This window comes from Pongo abelii, chromosome 4, assembly GCF_028885655.2.
Source record: "Pongo abelii isolate AG06213 chromosome 4, NHGRI_mPonAbe1-v2.0_pri, whole genome shotgun sequence".
Taxonomy (NCBI): domain Eukaryota; kingdom Metazoa; phylum Chordata; class Mammalia; order Primates; family Hominidae; genus Pongo; species Pongo abelii.
In genome coordinates, this window is record NC_071989.2 from 140,897,205 (window position 1) to 140,918,660 (window position 21,456).

A 21,456-nucleotide genomic window follows, 5' to 3' on the forward strand; every position below is an offset into this window, starting at 1 on the left:
CAATGCCCTGCACTGTAGGATTCTGTCTTCTCCTCCAGCCCACCCTGCACCATTCACCCTGTATAACCATGCCACTCACCATGGAGCAATAGCATCCTAACTTGTTTCCCTGGTCGAACATTACAACCTCATCTGTGCCCACACAAAAGCTGGAGATCTTTTAAGAATGTAAGTTGCTGGGTGCAGTGGTACACACCTGTAATCCCTGCACTTTGGGAGGCCAAGATAGGCAGATTGCTTGAGCCCAGAAGTTTGAGACCAGCCTAGGAAACATGGAGAAATCCCATCTCTACAAAAATTAGCCTGGCATGGTGGCATGTGCCTATAGTGCCAGCTACCCAGGAGACTGAGATGGGAGGATCACCTGAGCCCAGGAGGTTGACGCTGCAGTGAGCTGTGATGGTGCCACTGCAGTCCAGCCTGGATGACAGAGTGAGACCCTGTCTCAAAAAAAAAAGTAAGTCATCTGACCTTCCTCTGCTTTAAACCCTCAGGGACTTCCCATTACTAGAATGAAATGCAAAGTCCTTTCTCTGGCCTGCATGAGTCTGCATGAGCCCTCTCTTCCCTCCCTAGCCTCATCTCCTACCTCCCTGCTAATGTGCTCCAGCCATCTGTCTTCCTGCTGTTCTTCAACCACACCAACTTCATTCCTGCTACTATACTTTCACACTTGCTATCCCTCTGTTTAACTATCACCAGCCCCCAGGCTTTCACGTAGTTGGCTCCTTTTCATCATTTAGCTCTCAAATGTCACCTTGTCAGACATATAAAGTGGCCCTCTCTCCCTGGCACTTCCTGAATCTCCCTAGATCACATTAGTCCCTAGCCCTTATCACATCTGACATGGCCTTTGCTTGTCCAGTGACTCTTCCTCCGCTATCATGTATGTTCCTGGAGGGCAGGACCTTGTCTGTCACCTTCACTATTAATCCTTAGTGCCTGGCATGGTGCCTGGCACATAGTGGTGCTCAATAAATATTTTTGGAAAGAATAAATCTTCAATCAATCCTATTCAGTAGGTTTGATGATCACTTCCAATCTATAGAAAGGAAAACTGACTCCTAGAAAGGTTAATTAACTTGCCCAATGGCAGGTAGCAGTAGAGGCAGAACTTAAACCCAGGTAGCCTGACTTTAGCATCTTAACACTGGGTTGTTTTGCTTCTACTACTTTCACTGAAGGCACTTACCACAATTTATAGTTGTTTTATTTGTTTGTTGTCTGACTCTCCTAAATGGGTATGATGCTGCTAGAGCAGGGCTGTGTCCTGCTCCCTGTTGTGTCACCAATACTTAGAACAGTGCCTGGCACATTGCAGCTGTGTGAGTATTTGCTGAGTGAATGAATAAACAACCAAATGAACAGACAAGTGAGGGATGACTGTGGAGGAATAGGGGGTGCCAGTGTGGCAGTTTCCCAGGCCCCAGCTGGAGCCCAGTGCCCAGTCCAGCTGTACCCACGTAAAGGGATCTGCCAAGAGGTGGCCTTTCGCTGTTGCAGAAGGCATCTCTTGGGGCTGATGATGGTGAGTCTCTCACTCTTAACAGCAAGAGTCACCCTGCTCCATGAATCTTCAAATTTGGGGTCATTTCCCACCTAAAGGCAGAGATTTGGCCTATGTTCCCAACCACAGCTGAGAGTCCAACCTGCCCCTGGGGTGACACACATGGCTCTGGGTGGATCCGTGTATACTGCCTCGATTCTACTCATTACATTATGTCAGCACCTTTTTCAGCTTCTGAGAAACAGGAAGCATCATGATGTGTGGTGGGGGTTGAAGAAGATGATAAGAGACATAATCACATTTCTTTGGTTGGGGCACAGAGGGCTGGGGTTCCTGTTTGCTCTGACTCTAAAGTGTCACCTTTTCCCTTAAGCCAGAATGTTGGAGGATGAGGACTATTTAGACAATATGCTTTCAAGGGGAAAGAAAAGAGCAGGGATCAGAGCCTTTAAAATTATTATTGTGAAACATCATACATACAAAAAAATTATAATCTCTATGTATAGTTTAAAACATAACAAAAACCCATGTGTCCACCACCCAACTGAAGAGAACATTCCCTCTCCCCATGAAGGCGTCCCTCCCACAGCTTCCATGTCCCTCCCCACCAAAGGGAACCATTATCCTTATTTTTTTTTGGTTAATCATTTATTTGCTATTCTTGTTTTATTATATATGTAAATATCCTCTAATTATATATGATTTCATTTTTCCTATTTTTGCCCTTTTTATAAATGGAATCATGTTGGATGTATTTATTTAAGATTTGCTTTTACTGCTCAACAAAATGTTTTCAGACTCATCCACGTTGATACATATAACTGTAGTTTATTTATTTACTGTATTTACTTTACTATAATCTTCTAAATGAGTAAGCCATAATTTATTTATCTATTTTATTACTGATGGACATTTGAAGATTTTTTTTTTTTTTTTTATGATATGGAGTTTTGTTCTTGTTGCCCAGGCTGGAGTGCAATGGCGCCGTCTCGGCTCACTGCAACCTCTGCTTCCTGTGTTCAAGTAATTCTCCTGCCTCAGCCTCCCAAGTAACTGGGATTACAGGCATGTGCCACCATGCCTGGCTAATTTTTTTTTTTTTTTGTATTTTTAGTAGAGACGGGGTTTCACCATGTTGGCCAGGCTGGTCTCGAACTCCTGACCTCAGGTGATCTGCCCACCTCGGCCTCCCAAAGTTCTGGAATTACAGGCGTGAGCCACTGCTCTTGGCCCATTTTGGAGGTTTTAAAAGTTTTAGTTGTTAAGAACATGCTGCAAAAAGTAAGTAAAACTAAAGAAATCTGAATAAGATATGGACTTTAGTTAACAACAATGTATCCATATTGATTCATTAATGTGACATGTATAGCATACTAATGTAAGATGTTAAGGGCTGGGCGCTGTGGCTCACGCCTGTAATCCCAGAATTTTGGGAGGCCGAGGTGGTGGATCACGAGATCAGGAGTTCGAGACCAGCCTGGCCAAGATGGTGAAACCCCATCTCTACTAAAAAATGAAAATACAAAAATTATCAGGGCACGGTGGCGGATGCCTGTAATCCCAGCTAGGCTGAGGCAAGAAAATTGCTTGAACCTGGGAGGCAGAGGTTGCAGTGAGCTGAGATTGTGCCACTGCACTCTAGCCTGAGTGACAGAGGGAGACTCCGTCTAAAAAAAAAAAAAAAAGATGTTAAGAATAGGGAAAATTGGATATGGAGTACATGGGAACTTTCTGTACTATCTTCCCCATTTTTCTGTAAACCTAAAAGTTTTCCTAAAATAAGTTTATTTAAGAAAACAGTCTTCTATGATTATGGTTGTTTATCTCTCCTGATGTTCATGGGCAAGAATTTCCCTAGAATATGCACTAGGTTGAAATTCGGGGTCATAAGGTACATGCACGTTCAATTTTTTACCAGGAACTACATTTCAAAAGTACCATTTTACTCTTTTGTGGACAATGTGTAAGAATTCCTTTTACTTTACATCCTGGGCAAGAATTGTAATGTCTGACTTTTTAATTTCTGCCAGTCTGGTGGGTGTGAAGTGTTATCTCATTGTGGTTTAATTTTGGATTTTCCTGAGTACTAATAAGGTTGAACATCTCTTTATATGTTTATTGGCCATTTGTGTTTCCTGTTCTAAGAAATGCTTATTCATGTCATTTACCTTTTTTTTTTTCTAGTGGGTTATTTATCTTTTTCTTACTGATTAAGAGGATTTTGTTAGACATTCTTGAAACCAATCCTTAGTCATTTATATGTGAAACAAATATTTGTCCTATCTTGCGGTTTGTCTTTTCACTCTTCTTATGGTAAATTTGATGAATATTGAATGTATCAACCTTTTCCTTGGTGATCTGCTCTTTGGAGGTTTTATTTATGAAATCCTTCCATTCCATCTGGAAAGCTCCTATTTGCCTCTCCAGATCTGCTCTCCACCCCCTTTTAGCCTCTGTGTCCTGGGAGGCCGACCAGTATGAACTACATTAATAGCTTATTTGCCCACAGGTTCCCATTGGGTTTGACCATGGGAGCATTGACAGGTGATCAAAAGGTAGGAGGTGAGTGAAGCAAGGTATGTATGCCCTTAGCTCTCTCCTTGCAAGGTTGCTGCAAGCTGGTTGTGTCCCTTGACTTAAGGTCCCAGCTCTTGCCAACTGGCCATCTGCACGTACTGCTCTGTATCTCTATAGTGCTCTGTATTTCTGAGTTTCAGTAAATAGTCCCTCTCCTGTTGCAGTTCCTGTTACCAGTCACCAAGGGCTTTGTTTTCCCTACACTCTGTTCTCACTTTTATAATGGTCCCTTTATTAAATAAACTGTCCTTAAGTTACTCAATATAAGTGTCCCATCTGTTTCCTGCTGGATAAGCCCACTCCCAGGTCATATTTTCTGTTTTTAAATTAGTTTTTCACTGGTCTATCTGTCTACCCCTAGGATTTCTCAACCTTGCCACTACTGACATTTTGGATGGGAGAATTCTGTTGTGGAGGGCTGTTGTGTTTACTGTAGGATGTTTAGCAGCATCCCTGACCTCTACCCAGTAGAGGCCAGTAGCATCCCCTCCTTCGCCTCCAATTCTGACAACCCCAAATTGCCAAATGTTCCCTTGGGGTTGGGGAATCACCCTCTGTTGAGAACTACTGTTATAACCCCTTGTCAAAACCACACTTAATTATTAAGGCTTGATATCTAGCAAGGCAAGTTCTCCCATTTGGGTTTTGTTTTGTTTTGTTTGTTTGTTTGCTTTTGAGACAGGGTCTCACTCTATTGCCCAGGCTGGAGTGCAGTGGTGCAACCTTAGCTCACTGCAACCTCTGCCTCCCTGGCTCAAGCGATTCTCATGCCTCAGCCTCCCAAGTAGTTGGGACTAAAGGTGTATGCCACCATGCCCGGCTAATTTTTTTGGATTTTTACTAGAGATGGGGTTTTGCAATGTTGCCCATTGTGGTCTCAAACTCCTGAGCTCAGACAATCTGCCTGCCTTGGCCTCCCAAAGTGCTAGGATTACAGGTGTGAGCCACCACACCCGGCCAAGTTCTCCCATTTTGAGCTCCTTCTTTAGAATTGTATCGGCTATTCTTGGACTCTCATTTTCCCATGTACATTTTAGAATCAGCATAGTATGATCATGAAAAAAATGGTTGGGATTTTGATAGGAGTCACATTAAATGTATAAATCAGTTTGCAAATTACAACATCAAGTCTTGATCCATGGACATAATAGGTCTCTGCACTTGCTGCTGTTACTGTCTTTCAATAAAGTTTTTAAATGTTTTCCATATTTTGTTAGATTTATTCTTTGGCAGTTTACATTGCTTTTTTTTTTTTTTTTCTTTTAGAGAGAGAGAGAAGGGGTCTTACTCTGTTGCCTAGGCTGGAGTGCAGCCTCAAACTTCTGGCCTCAAATGATCCTCCTGCCTTAGCCTTTCCCAAGTAGTTGAGACTACAAGCACGTGCCCCCATACCCTGCTCTTTGGCATTTTATAGTCTTATAAGTATTATAATAATGCTTATACTTACTTGTAATGATGTCTTCTTTAAAATTACATTATCTGCTTTTTGGTAATGTATAACTTGTAATTGATTTTGCATATTTATCCAGCAACTTGCTGAACTCTCTTATTCCTTATAATCATTTGACTGACTCTACGTGTTTTTGAGTTCCGTTTTTATCATAGTATATCATCTGCAAATATATATATGATTTTTGTTTCTTCCTTTACAATCCTAATATTTATTAGTTCTATTAATATGAACAATCTTTTTGCAAAGGCTGGGACCTTTGGTCAGTTTTTAATGGAAACAAAGTTAGTCTCCAGGGACACTACTACATCATATAAAGCCTCTGTGCAAATTGGAAAAAGATACTTCTATCTGGTATGAAATCGTCATACATACTCAAATATATAATGTCTCTGATGTAAATTGTGCTTCCTGGGATTGTGCAGTGCACACAGAGTGGTCCTGCAGGTATTCTTGCATTATTCTTTTTTTAAAGAGATGATTTGAACATATTACCATTGAGCACAGTATTTTCTGTAAGTTTATCAGGTTAAAAAAGTTCCTTTCTATTTTGACTTTGTTAAAAAGTAATTATAATAAATGAATGTAAAATTTCAGTAATGCTTTTTGTGCATTGATATCATCATGTGATTCTTTTCTCTCTCTCTCTCTTTTTTTTTTTTTGTTTTGTATTTTGAGACTGAGTTTCGCTCTTGTCACCCAGGCTGGAGTGCAATGGCACGATCTCAACTCACTGCAACCTCTGCCTCCCAGGTTCAAGTGATTCTTCTGCCTCAGCCTCCCGAGTAGCTGGGATTACAGGTGCCTGCCACCATGCCCAGCTAATTATGGAATTTTAGTAGAGACAGGGTTTCACCATGTTGGCCATGCTGGTCTCAAACTCCTGACTTCAGGTGATCCACCTGCCTCAGCCTCCCAAAGTGCTGGGATTACAGACATGAGCCACTGTGCCCAGCCTGATTCTTCTCTTTAAAAGATGATTAATGTGGTAAATTACATTAATAGATTTTCTGACATTTAATTTTATATTCCTGAAATAAAGGAATATTTCATATTCCTGACACTTAATTTTATATTCCTGAAAGAAAGACATTACATTAGTTGTTATGTAATGTCTTTTTATACATGCTGGATTTGGATTTATAAAACTTTGATAACAATGTTTATGTCCACGTTCATGAGTGAGTATGGGATCATAATTTTTCTTTCATATATTTTCCTCCTCTGACTTTCGTATGCTATATATTAGCTTCACAAAATGAGCTGGGAAATATCTCATTTTGTTTATTTTCTATAAGAGTTTATATATGTTTGGAATTACATGTGACCTGACAGTTTAGAAGGACTCACCTAGAAAACTATCTGGACTTGATGTATTCTTTCAAGAAAGATTTTAAATGACTGGTTTAATTTCTTTAGTGGTTCTAGATCTGTTTAGATTTTTCTATGTCTTCTTGCATCAGCTGTGGAAATTTATGTTTGTATTGGATACATATTTGTGTGCCTTCTCAGATTGCCCTCACTGCCTCCTATCTGTCTCTTTGTCAGCACCAACACCAACACACCACCCTTAACTTGCAGGCATGAAGGCAAGCAGAGCCTGACCTCAGGCTCTGCTTCTGAAGAGACCTGGCTATGACAATTAGTATCAGATGTACTTTTAGGTAACAAAAACTTGGAAATGGAACATTGACATTGGATTATTCACTATTTTAAAATAATATGAACCTATTGCTGAAAATAAGTAGGTTGATAATAACTTCTGGCAGGCAGTGGCTTTGCAATTTCTTAAGCTTTTAGCTCTGGTTAATTTAGATGAGGGGCAGGTGGACAGCAAGACAATGAAAGATAAAGTGGCAGGGTTATATGAGAACAATGTTAATTATAAAGATTGCAGAGTACAGTGACTCTTCTGACAGCACTGAAGACCTTACCAAAAGAAAATGATAGGCTCATGGCAATCTAATTCTAACTTAACATATTCTCGGAATGCTTGACAACTCACATGGCAACTTTAAAGGAGACTCCTATTTCCAGCGACTGCAGGGCAGACCGATCTGAAAATTAGGCTCAGGATCTGATTATTTGCAGGTCTTAGAAGAGCTTCAAAGGAGAAGAGTGGATTTTGGACATTCTATGTCAAAGTCAGGGCTCTTATGAGAAAAGGGTGGGACCATGAGACCTGGGATAGAAACATTTGGGTGGACAAACCTAAAACTCTTGAACCTCCAAATTCTCTCAGCCCTCCTTAACTGGTAGAAGCAGACCTTTCCCCCTTGCCAGAGTAGACTGACTTCTCCTTGCCTGGAAACAGAATAACTATTTCACTTGAAACGTATACTTCACAAGATGACATTTGTTCTGCCCACAACCCTGCCTCAACACCCCTTATTTCCTCAAGGCCAATAATTAAAGTAAGATCAAGAACATCTTGTGTTAACTAGGCACCAACCAGGAGACACAAACTATACCAGTTATTTTAATAAACAGAATTAAATATAAAGAACTGTTAGCCAGGTACTGGAAAACTAGGCAGGCAAAAAGGGAACAATAAGGTATCAAGGAGGTGGCAATTGTGGGAAGCAGCTAGCACTTCTGTGTCTGGGAAGCAAAGGGAACAGGTGAAAATTATTAAAACTTATAAATTTGGAGGAGGGGCTTTGTGGACCTGAAACTTAGACACCTGTAGAGGGGGTGCTGCTCTGCATGCAGTGCAGTTCCTGAGTTCAGAAAAGGGGTCCTATGGGAATGGGATCCAGACCTCTGAGGGGATGCTGGTTGGCTGTTGCTGGGGTCTCAGAGGGAAATGAGGTGTGCTAAGGTTGGTTCTATGAATGGTGGAAAAACTGCAAACTATAATCAAATGTTGCTACTAGAGTCAACTACTGCTGCCAGGGTTAATGTTAGGATTAGGATTAGGAATAGGAATATACGAGGACAGGAACAGGAAACAAAAACAAAGAATAGGAAGCAACAGGAAGAAACAAGTCCCCTTTTCTTCCTCCAGCCTCCTAGTCTACACCCTCCATTGACAGATCCTAACAGGGTTTCAGCTGGCAAAGGAGAAATTGGTTTGCAGAATCCCAGCTGCAGCAGAGTATAGTATAGTGGGCTTGAAGCCGAGAGACAATAGCTTCACAGCTGACATACAGTCTTGGCAGGGAAGTGTAAGGTGTGCAGGAGTTTACTAATATGTACTGTCAGAATCCAGAATCGAGTGCATCCTGCAGCTGTTTGTCCAGAAGAATATAGAGTTGAATGGGATTGGATTCATTGGCATGGGTATACTTATGACTCAGAATTAAGTTTTCGCAAGAACAACTGGAGTTAGTCCTAATAGCTTGCTGGAGTGGCTCCTTGAAGCCTGATCCTGATGATGGTGTACAGAATATGAAGTGGAGACACCTGAACTTCCTCCCATAGTATTGAAGAAAAGAGCAGATAGCTCATAGAAGCAGGAATACTAAAATGGATTTATTGTATCTGGCTTGAGAACTCACTATCTGAGTATGTTCCTGGAGGACACAGAATATACTCCTTTTACTAACACAGCAACAGATGCACTAGTGAAGAGAAGCAGGCATCATTGCAAACATTGGTGGTGGATGTCCCCTGTAAGCTGGGTTGAAGGTGAAAGATGCTGCCAATGACATGGACTCCCTAATATCAATAGGCAACATGAGATCCCTAGAATGGCAGAGCTCAGGTTGGAAGCACTTAAACATTAGAGGCAAGGGGGACATAATTACCACCACAAACAGCAAGGCCGTGGTGCCAACCAGGGTGCCTTGACTCTTAACCTTCAGGGATCTATTGTGGTGGCTAAGAAATTAAAGTGTTCCTAGAGACAAGAAACATTGATAATCAATTAGCATGTATATGTAATCAGGTGGTAAAGGGCTGACATCAGCCACCACAGTGGAAAAGCAGGATCTTCATCCAGTTCCCACATCTAAGGCATTCATAAACCCAGTGTCCATTGATTGAACAGGAGGACTCTATAATCCCACTACATATACATGCAGTAAACTTTAATCCTTTACCGAAGAGATCTAGAGCCATTCATCAGGATAAGTACACACTAGTATAGGAGATACCTAAACTTTTCAAACTTTGTTAGATATGAGGTCTGAGCTAATACTGACACCAGGAAAACCTAAATCTGCCATGATTCTTTGGTAAGAATGGGACTTTCATTGGACAAATGATAAATGGAGACTCTTAGGCTTGAGTCTTTTATACTCTGGGACTGTTTTTCTAGTTCTTTATTGTATGAATGGAATAAACATTCTAAGTACCTGGCAGAACCTTCCTGTGGCTTTGAAACTTTTGTAACAGCTCGTTACATTTATAAGCCTGTGCATTTTACTCTATGCCGTGATCCTGATGGTAAATGTATACAATGATGTGAGACCATGAAATTAGTAAGTCAGCTGGCCACAGGCAGGTACATTGAGATTAAAAAAAAACTGCTGGACATGGTGGCACTTGCCTATAGTTCCAATTACTCAGGAGGCTGAGATGGGAGGATCACTTGAACTCAAGAGTTTGAGTCCAGCCTGGACAACATAGCAAGACTCTATCTCTTAAAAAAATAAAAACAGGCCAGGCATGGTGGCTCATGCCTGTAATCCCAGCACTTTGGGAGGCTGCAATGGGCGGATCACAAGGTCAGGAGATCAAGACCATCCTGGCTAACATGGTGAAACCCTATCTCTACTAAAAATACAAAAAAATTAGCCAGGTGTGGTGGTGGGGTTCTGTAGTCCCAGCTACTAGGGAGGCTGAGGCAGGAGAATGGCATGAACCTGGGAGGCAGAGCTTGCAGTGAACTGAGACCGTGCCACTGCACTCCAGCGTGGGTGACAGAGCGAGACTCTGTCTCAATAAATAAATAAATAAATAAATAAATAAATAAATAAATAAAAAGACTGGGCACAGTGGCTCACACCTATAATCTCAGCACTTTGGAAGGCTGAAGCAGGTGGATTGCTTGAGGTGAAGAATTCAACACCAGCCTGACCAACATGGTAAAACACTGTCTCTACTAAAAATATAAAAATTAGCTGGGTGTGGTGGCATGCACCTGTAGTCACAGTTACTTGGGAGGCTGAGGCAGGAGAATCACTGGAACCCAGGAGGTGGAGGTTACAGTGAGCCGAGATCATGCCACTGCACTCCAGGCTGGGTGACAAAGTGAGACTCCATCTCGAAAAAAATAATAAATGAATAAATAAATAAATAAATAAATAAATAAAAATAAAAAGAGGGCAGTGTGGTGGCTCATACTTGTAATCCCAGCACTTTGAGAGGCCAAAGTGAGAGGATCACTTGAGGCCAGAAGTTTAAGACCAACCCAGGTCACATAGTGAAACCCCATCCCTACAAAATAATTTTAAAAGATATTAACTAGACATGGTAGTAAGTGCCTGTAGTCCCAGCTACTGGGGAGGCTGAAACAGGAGAATCATTTGAGCCCAGGAGTTCAGGGCTGCAGTGAGCAATGATCACGCCACTGCATTCCAGCCTGGGTGACAGAGCAAGACCCTGTCTCTAAAAAAACAAAAAAACAAAAAAAAATGAAGGATATGGTGAATGAAAACATCTAAAGGCCAATTGCAAGTTTGTTGGGTGGGAAAGAACAAAGATACTGAGACAGAGGGTATAGTGTGGACCAAGGCACAGAGGTATGAAAATTCATGGGTATTCTGTGAAGAATAAGAGCTAGCATTCTTTACAGATCATCTCTTTGTTTTTTGTTTTTTGTTTTTAAACGGCCTCACACTGTTGCCTAAAGTGGCACAATCAGGGCTCATTGCAGCCTCATCTCCTGGGCTCAGGTGATCCTCCCACCTCAGCCACCTGAGTAGTTGGAACTACAGATGTGCACCACCATGCCCGGCTACTTTTCTTTCTTTTTGTAGAGACATGGTCTTGCTATGTTGCCCAGGCTAGTCTTGAACTCCTGGACTCAAGTGATCCTCCTGCTTCAGCTTCCCAAGGTGCTAGGATTACAGGCATAAGCCACCATGCCTGGCCTGAACATCTCCACAATTAATGTTTTCCACATAGAGTTCTTCTTCATAGAATGTGTCTCTCAATACAATGCTTTCCCACCAATATTTATATTGGAAAAATATTTATGTCCCCTAAACATAAGAAATTATTTAACCAAATGATGAGGGGAGTCAATGGACAAAGTCTTTAGGTTTATTCCACATACAACTGGTAGCAAATCAGAGTTCACAGAAGACAATCAGAAAGGTTCCGAATGTTAACTAAGGGGACGTGCAGCGTGTTATACAGATAAAGCAACCATTGTATTAACTGCTGAGTGATCAGGAAGTACTGTTTTAAATATTTTATATCCTTATTTTACTACAATTAAATAAATAAATACAAAATATTTTATTTAAATTTTTACACCCTAACATGTTTTTTCCTTATATACAGGCATTTTACTATGTTTTATGTTTTAAGAAGTTGGTTGAAGATTTTGGGTTGAGATATAATGCATTAAAATTTTTCCCACTTAAAATAATGGGAATGAGGCACCTAGTTAATGTTTTCTTGCCAAGGATGTTACATGGATGATGCCTGTATTTCTGTATGTCGGGGGTCAGAGGGAGCAGAGGTCGACCTCAAATGACCTGTGAAGGAGCCTGGACTTCAGATGGTAGTGAGTCAGAGGTTTCTATGCACAGCAGTGACACGTGGACATGTGTGTGTGTTGTCAACAGGCTTGACACGACGAGTTCGAATCAAGTTTTATTTCAGTTAGTTGCAAACAGCCCTGATTGCTTTTAGCTTCTCTGGGACCTGGCAGATTGGTGAGGGCTCATTATTGGGGATTTAGATGTGATATTCCAGTCTTAAGTCCTTATTAACTATATTGGACCCTGATAAGGAAGAGGGGAAAGGAGCTTTTTTGAGAGAATATAAGTGTACAAGGGAAAGGATTTTGTCTGTTTTATTCACTGTTGAATCCTAGCCCCTAGAATAGTCCTGGAGCATACTGGAACTCAGTATCTGCCTAATTGAATCAAGTTGAGATTCAGTCTTTTTGCAAGTTGAGTTTGCTGTTTCCTGTCTCCTGTCTCCTGTCTTTTTCTAGAGCGGTCAGCACCATTCTGTGCTCATCCATCTTCCTCCCTCACTAGCTCTGCTCCTGATCCTGGGGCTTGGTGCATGCACAAGTTGGGGACCTGGTCCACGGTCCTGACCACCATGCCTGGGTGTGTGCTGGAAGGAAAACACATCTTTTTCCTCGGAAGGAGTTCCATTCTCCTGCCTGGGAATCTGTGTCTGACTGCTCTGGCCCTTCTCCCATGCCCAGAAAGAGCAGGAGCAATTGCTTCACACAGCAGTGGAGCTCAACACTGCAGCAATCCATACAGATAAAGCCCAGGCTAGGAGTACTGGCGTCTAAGGACCTCCAGCCCAGGCCCACAGCTGCATCCCACACCCAGCAGAGAGCCCGTGATCAATACAGATTTGTTGAATGAAAGAGAGAATGGATGATATAGCTGAATATTGTTATTGGGTCTCTCCTTTGGGTCTGTATCAGTTTTAAAATATTTTAAAGAGCATATTTTCTGGATCCTTGAGAAGTTTTCTCAAACAGAAGAATCTCTAGTGATGCTACTGATAGCCATAAGCAGGTAGATTGGAGTGTTGTGCGGCCTGGTGCTGCCCTGCCCCGGGAATACGGAACTCAGTCTTTCTAATGGGACTGCCCTACCGGTGTCTCTCTGTTCCTTTTGTTATGGTGCACCGCCAGAAGGGGTAAGAACCCCTGCAGGCCTTGGCAGAGAGGGTTTCTGGCTTCCTCTCTATACTGGCAATGAGATTGATCTGCCAAATTCTTCTCACAGGCTGGGCAGGAACCTAGTTACAGGTTCCCACACTGCCCTTCTTCCAGGGGAAGTCTTACAACTCATTTTAATTCTACAGTCAGTCTTGGAAAGCACATTCATTCATTTATTCCCTACCATTTACCCTGCACCATCCCAGGTTCTGGATGTACTGTAGAGAGAAAACCAGTTTCAGCTCCTGCCTGTGTCCCTGCTCCCCACATCCCCACTAAGTCCTGCTAGATCACTTCCACCTCTGGTGTGCCTTGCAACCCCGAGACTTCTCAGAGAAATGGGGATGCTCAGCCACATGTGCTCAGACCCTTCCTCCAAACTGGGCATGTACTCAATGGACTATGCTAACTTCAATTGCTAAGACAGAGGCCAGCAGCAAATTGAACAGTTGTCTGTTTTTGTTTTATTAGAACACAACATAACATGAAATAAATATTAATTTACCAAATTCTTAACCATTTCATAAATACCATTAAGTTAACAGACATTTTACAGAATGTTAAGTTAAATAAGAAAAAAGTATATCAATTTTGCCTGGAGGAAAATACTTCAATGATTCTGATACCTGAAATATATTTTAAGTATTTTATGCTTTCTGGCAAAGTGTCAGTATGCCTGAAATATTTACTTTCCCTCTGAAGTTAAATTATACTGAAAATTAAGGCCTGACTCTTTCTTGGCCCTCATTCTCATTGCAGTAAAATGTCCTTCTCCTCCAAAATCTTTGGCTGCAACAAACCAGTTTAGTCTCAACTTTCTATTACCCACTCGGTGTTCATTACACCAAGAAACTCTTGCAGGTAGTCTAAGAATTGGTTTACTCTCCGTCTTTCTTCTCCACACTTTTTCTGCGAAAAAAGAAAAATGACAATAGGTATTATAGGAAACTGTCAATTCCATAGAAATAGGCACAGCCAGACAAATATAGCTTCCATTGAATGTGTGTAACTTACTTTTTGGCCGTCAATGTATTTCTTTATTAAAGACAAGTTTTTGAATAGTCTTTCCACAGTACCCCCTTGCACAGTTTGACTCTCCAGTGTGCCTATTCCCTGAAAGATTTCTTCAGTGCACAGTTGGTGCTAAATGAGGAAAATTTTTAAAATGCAAATAATCAAGACAAGGTATAAAAATTTGGTCCATTGTCCATTCTGCAATGTATACATACTTCAAAACATCATATTGTACACAATAAATATATATACTTTTTAATTCATCAGTTAAAAAATAATTATTAAAACCATTTTGGTCCACAAAGTTAGGCTTTGTTTTGTGGTATTTACACGAGTTCCCTTCTCCAAAGAGTTTTTTGTTTGTTTTCTAGGCAACAAACCACCACATATTGAGATAAAATTTTCAAAAAGTAGATGAAGCTTATATGATTACTGAGGAGTTTTATAAAGGATATAACTTAATTATGTAACTGGAAAAAAATGTTTTGGAAGCATAATGCATTATACATTAAACTCACATCAATGTGTTTCTACAGTTCTAGCTGGTAGTTTTATTCTATTTAGACTAATAAAATTATATATTTTACATTTTAATATGACAAGGACATATTCAAATGTATACAATACCATCATATAGTTATAATTATTTAAGTATGCAGAAATTATTAATATAGGGCATTTGTTATATATTTTAATGTCTACTGATCATGGTTCTAAAAATATAATTCTGAGTTGCTAATACTTTCAGAAACACATTAGAGTGAGAAAGACCATAGTCAGAACTGCACGGAGACTAGCAGGCACCTCTCACTCGGTGTGGAATCCTTCTGGAAAGAATCCCTGATAAGATGCTCTTTGGGAGGCAAACTAACAACATCACCGAAGAGCCTAATCCACTTGTTTAAAGGATTCTACTTGATAAAAAGTCATTCCTCATATTTATAAGTACAGACATTCACAACCACCCATATGAAAACAAAGTATAGAAAATTAAATAGTTCCAATGATAACTAATGATTTACAGCTTAAAACAAGAAATTTACTTATTTATGCCATCATTTTACTGAATCATAATTTAACTTACATTTTTATGTACAGGAACAGGAATCCTCAGAGTCTGGAGAGGAAAGGAAATACAATCATTTGTGCAGCATACCAGCATTCATAACTTTTAATGGAATGTTTGTTGGTGATGTAGTTATCACCCATGTACTAACGTGCTCAGAATCTTATTATTTATAACAGGTCTCTGTATATAGTAAAGGAACCATCACAAATGATTACCTATGCACTTTACAGACTGTAGGAATCGTAAAGAAAATTACCTCATTGGCTATCAGCAGAGTTCGATGAGTAGAAAGCAGTGCCAAGGTCTCTTTCACCAATGCACTTGTGGGAATTTCTGTGGGGATGGCATATACATAGGCAGCTCCAAGAGCTAGCAAACTCAAATGCAGAAGCATCCTCGTGGCTCTGAAACGTTCTGCGTTTGCCTTTGGCAAAGAAAGTGCATAGTACAAGACTGCATCCCCAATCAATTTATTCTCTGTCTTTGAGGAAATGAATAATTTCTAACAATCAGATAGAGAATGCCTAATAATGGCATATCGTGAAACTAAATGTTTCCAATGCCTTATATCTTAAAACATAAATTTACTTTTATCTTTTATAATAAAAATCCCTATTTCCCCCCTTTAAAAACATTTTCTATTACAAAGAAAATCTTTGGGTTGATACATCATTGCCCCACATTTGCATTTCTTAAAATCAGAAAATTAACTTCCTCTTAAAAGATGTGTGCAAAAAGGAGAAGTATAAGGTAGACCACTGAACAGAATTTGATGCTAAAATATGTAAATATTGGGAATGTTTTTTCAGATCAGCTATGTTCTACCGTGACTGTGTCTAGATTAATCTGTCTTAAAAGAAATTGAAAATACTGGTGGGAAGACAATGATTAAAATGGAAACTGCCAAGCCTTGGCAGGGTCGAGTTCTGTTCACTGGGGTCTTGATTAGGATCCTTTCTGTTGCCAGTGACTAAAAACCTAACCTAAAGTTGTTGAAGATAAAGAGGGAAGGTATTGGCTCATAGAACCAAACAGTCCAGGAATGGAGGCTCTTTTACATTTTGATGGCTTCAGTGACTCTTCCTTGACTCCATCCTTGGGCACCTTTCCCATTGAGGTCTCCAGATGATGTCCAGACTCCTGGATCTATACGTATTCTGTTCATGAGCAGCAGGAAAAAGCAAGCTGTGTTTTTCTGATTGTTTAATCAAAAGCTTTCAAATTCAGTCTCTTTCTGACAAGGGTCGCATGTTCATCCTTGAACTGTGACCAGGGTGTGGTATATACTGATTGGCTCTCCCTGGAGCTAGAGGTGACCCTCATCCCACCTCAACTGCAGAGCTGAGAAATGTGGGGTCCCAGTAGTAAGAGGGACACAGATTCTAGGAAGGCAACCAATAAATATCTGTCAGAGATACATAATACATGGCTGTGTCCTCTCCTTTATGTCCCGTAAGGGTGGAGGTGTCCTTTCACACCTTGGGCAGGCCATGAAATTAGGGGAATCAGCTTTTGTTCCTTAGGCTCAGACCTGTAATCCCAGAAAGGTGCAAATGAGGCCCCCTCCTAGATCACACACTTCCTTTTTCCCTGGCCTGAACACATATGATGGAGGTGTATGTGGCCCATTGTTTTTAATAGAGTGCTTCAGTGAGCATCCCAGAGTGGCTCTATGTTGGCAGCCTAGAAGCCTGACTTCAGGCCTGTCTTGAGCATCAAGAACAGATGGTACCAAACACACATTGTTGCCCAGAACAGTTTTCCAAAGCTAGGTGCAGTTGTGTATGAGAAGTAGAGGCAGCTGGGAGGTAGACACACCTTTCATACATATGCAATCCCAGCTCTGCACTGGAAAAATAAAGACAGTCTTGGATTTCAGTGGCGGCCTTCTTGTACCACGTTTGGTTTTGTTTGTGCTGAAGTTTTGGACTCTTGGTTAGACGTGTCTGATTTGCACACTTGAGAAATGTTTTCCTTGAGAAATGTCTCCTTGAGACTGCAGAAGTTTGGCTCACTTCAGAAAATCTATCAGGAGTGAGGTAGGAATCACAATAGGCTTGGTCAAAGTGCTGTTAAAATGGTATTCTCAGAAAAGAAGCTGAGTTCTGGCAGGAGTTTTCTCTTCCCAGAGAATATGAGAGCGTTCTCTCTGATTCCCCCTGGCACCTTTGTGTTACACTGAGGAAGTTAGGGCTTAGGTGAAAGTTTCAGGGGAATTGCCAAATAACTTGTTATTTTAGTACCTTAAATACACAAAGTTCTGAGTGCTTAAATTCTATCATAGGAGGCTGGGCAAGGTGGCTCATGTTTGTAATCCCAGCACTTTGGGAGGCTGAAGCAGAAGGATTGCTTGAGCCCAGGAGTTTGAGACCAGCCCAGGCAACATAGTGAGACTCCATCTCTAGAAAAAATAAAAAACTGGGCTAAGCACAGTGGCTTACGCCTATAATCCCAGCACTTTGGTAAGCCCAGGCAGTGGATCCCTTGAGCCCAGGAGTTCAAGACCAATGAGTGAAATGGGCAGGGTGTAATACATCAAAGCTGGTGGGGGTCACGTGAAACTATAGCGCGCATGATCTGTCTAAAGGTGGCAGGTGCTGCTCAGCTCCAGCTGATGGTTGCCAGGTGACACACCCGGGCTCACATTACCAGATCATTCTGTTTTTCAAAGAAGTCTCTACAAAAATTAGCCAGGCGTGGTGGTGTGTTACTCCCAGTTACTCGGGAGGCTGAGGCAGGAGAATTGTTTGAACTCAGGAGGCGGAGGTTGCAGTGAGCTGAGATTGCACCACTGCACTCCAGCCTGCGCAAGAGAGTGAGACTCTGTCTCAAAACAAACAAACAAAAAAACAAAAAGCACAACAACAACAACAACAAAAAAGGAAGTCTGAAATCCTGCTTATTATATATAATCTCTGGATTTTTCAAATGTTGGCAACTGTATAATGTACCATTTTGCAGCCTCTGTTTTACAGCAAAACTGTGGGTTCTTATTGGAAGGCTAGTTATAAAAAATACTTCTTATTCAAAATTGTATTTCTTTTAGAAATGTTTAATTGTGGCAAAATACACATGAAATTTACTATCTTAACCATTTTTTTAAGTGTACAGCTCAGTAGCCTTAAGTACATTCATAATGTTGTGTGACAAATCTCCAGGACTCTTTTCATCTTGCAAAACTGAAACTCTGTACCCATTAAACAACAGCTCCCAACCCCCGCCCCCGTTCTCCCAGCACCTTGCAACCACGCTTCTACTTTCTGTCTTTATGAATTTGATGACTTTAGGTACCTGATATACAGTACTTGGCTTTTTGTGACTGGCTTATATCATTTAGCATAATGTTTATTCTCAAGATTCATCCATGTTGTAGCATGTGTCAGTTTCCTTCCTTTTTAAGACTGAATAATATTTCATTGGATGTCTATACCATGTTTTGTTTATCCATGGTCTGTCGATGGACACTAATGTTGCTTCCATCCTTTGGCTATTGTGAATAACGCTGCTATGAACATGGGTGTACAAAATTAAATTTCTTATAAAGTTTTCATGTCATTAACTTTTCCTCTATAAGTGTGATCTCCCCAACCTGATTGTAAACTGTCTCGGAGTTGGACCTGTAAAATAATGTATTTGAAAGAGCTTTATTGGCCAGGTGTGGTGGCTCACACCTGTAATCTTAGCACTTTGGGAGGCTGAGGCGGGCGGATCACAAGGTCAGGAGATCGAGACCATCCTGGCTAACACAGTGAAACCCCATCTCCACTAAAAATACAAAAAATTAGCTGGGCGTAGTGGCAGGCGCCTATAGTCCCAGCTACTCAGGAGGCTGAGGCAGGAGAATGGCGTGAACCTGGGAGGTGGAGGTTGCAGTGAGCCGAGATCACGCCACTGCACGCCAGCCTGGGCAACAGAGCGAGACTCCATCTCAAAAAAAAAAAAAAAAAAAAAAGAAAGAGCTTTATTAATGCAAAACTACAAATAAAAGTTAATGATTTTAATCTCCTGTGCCCAAGAATTCAAAATAATGTATGTAGCTACTCCACCCTCAAGGAGATGGAACACAACCCCCTTTCCTTAAGAGTGGGATACACAGAGTGACTTTTTAAAAAAGAGAACTGTATGGAAAGGGGAGAATAAGAGGAATAACTTCACAGTGGAGAAACCTGATCAAACACTACTTCAGCTAGGCGATCCCAGTCAATGGTGGCAGTGAAACATCATGTTAACAGCATGTACCTTTGATTTGATGTGATAAGAATGGAACTTTATCTCTGTCATCTTCCTCCCCAAAACCAGTAACCTCTGCCTAACCATGACACAAACACTACACATACCCAAATGGAAAGACAAAATGCCTGAGCAGTACTCCTTAAAACTGTTAAGGTCATCAAAAATAAGCACAGTCTGAGAAACTGACACAGCCAGAGAGGCCTCTAACAGACATGATGACTACATACAATGTGGTATCATGGATGACACTCAGGAACAGAATAAGGACAACAGGCACAACTAAGGGAATTGGAAAAAGCCTGGAGTTTAGTAATGTACCAATATTAGTTCCTTAGTTGTGACAATTGTACCATGGTAATGTTAACAACAGGGGAAACTGGGTGCGGGGCACACTGGAACTCTAAGAGTCTTGAAACTTCTCTATAAATCTAAAACTACTTAAAATAAAAAGTGTATTAAAAATAATACTGCGGCGAGGCGTGATGGCTCAGGTCTGTAACCCCAGCACTTTGGGAGGCTGAGGTGGGTGGATTGGTTGAGGTCAGCAGTTCGAGACCAGCCTGGCCAATATGGTGAAACCCTGTTTCTACTGAAATACAAAAATTAGCTGGGCTTGGTGGCTGGCGCCTGTAATCCCAGCTACTTGGGAGGCTGAGGCAGGAGAATTACTTGAACCCAGGAGGCAGAGGTTGCCATGAGCTGAGATCGCGCCACTGCACTCTAGCCTGGGTGACAGAGCGAGATTCCATTTCAAATAAATAAATAAATAATACTGCACATTGAAAAAGTTAATGATTGTTTTTACCATTATTATTTAAAAGGCTTTGCTTAGGAGGCTGAGGCCAGAGGATCAATCGGGCCCAAGAGTTTAAGACTAGCCTGGGCAACATGGCGAGACCCTGTCTCAAAAAAAAAAAAAAAACAAACTTTGAATTCCGTGAGTGTAATGCAGTTGGCACCTTTTTATTTCACCAGTAGGCTATGAGCTCCTTGAGAATAAGGTTTTTATTGAATTGATCTCTAAATCCTTGAGGACTAGCCTATTGTAGACAATAAAATAAAGATTTGTTAAATAAATAACTGAATGAACAAGCAGGCACTTACAACAACTTTATTTATCCTTTGTTGTACTCATTGAGTTAATGTGAATACAGCAGGTCCTTGAATAACTTTGCTTAGTTCCACATTATTTCATTATACTGTTGATAAGAAAAACAATCGCTTCCCAGCCAAAGCCATTGTCTACGTGGAGTTTGCACAATCTCCCACATCCCAAAGATGTGCATGCGAGGTGAATTGGCATGTCTACACAGTCCCAGTCTGTGAGTGTGTGTCTGTGCATATGTGTGTGTGTCTGTGTGCTCTGCAATGGAATGACGCCCCGTCCAGGACTGGTGCTCAGCTTGTACCTTGAGCTACCGGGATAGACTCCGGCCATCTTCAACTTTCAACTGGAATAGTTGGGTAAGTTATCTTACTTGTTTTTATGAATCTTTCTTAAATGTACATATAGCTCATAATTGTTTCAATGTTTAATATTAGAAGTGTTTGGTCTTTGTTTAGAAGTGTGATGATATTTTTGTGGCCAGAAATATGCCATAGGAACGTAAGCTTTGTTCATATCAATTCACCTATGGTAAAATTGGTTTTGTTATACATCCTTTCCCTTAAAGTCTGCTTCCAAGAACCTATTGATGACATTAAGTCAGGATTACTATACTGTGGAAACTCAAGAAGTCTTTTTTTTTTTTTTTTTTTTTTGAGATAGTCTTGCTCTGTCACCCAGGCTAGAGGGCAGT

The 21,456-nt window shown here is 40.9% G+C and overlaps 1 protein-coding gene across 1 annotated transcript; it reads right to left on the reverse strand.

Annotated features, from left to right (window-relative positions):
* Positions 1-13,785: 13,785 nt before the first annotated feature.
* On the reverse strand, positions 13,786-16,003 carry IL5 (interleukin 5). Its single transcript, XM_002815865.2, has 4 exons — positions 15,681-16,003; positions 15,440-15,472; positions 14,356-14,484; positions 13,786-14,250 (listed from the first exon to the last, which is right to left on the reverse strand). Exons 1-4 carry the CDS (start codon positions 15,816-15,818, stop codon positions 14,152-14,154), a joined length of 399 nt encoding a protein of 132 aa, XP_002815911.1. The 5' UTR covers positions 15,819-16,003; the 3' UTR covers positions 13,786-14,151.
* Positions 16,004-21,456: the final 5,453 nt, after the last annotated feature.

Bases quoted from the DNA above. Each gene is read 5' to 3' on its own strand.
- IL5 (XM_002815865.2), bottom strand. From the start codon at position 15,818: ATGCTTCTGCATTTGAGTTTGCTAGCTCTTGGAGCTGCCTATGTATAT. The intron at 15,473-15,680 runs GTAATTTTCTTT...TTTCCTCTCCAG, and splicing joins CTCTGCTGATAGCCAATGAG to ACTCTGAGGATTCCTGTTCC. The intron at 14,251-14,355 runs GTAAGTTACACA...CTTTTTTCGCAG, and splicing joins AATACATTGACGGCCAAAAA to AAAAAGTGTGGAGAAGAAAG.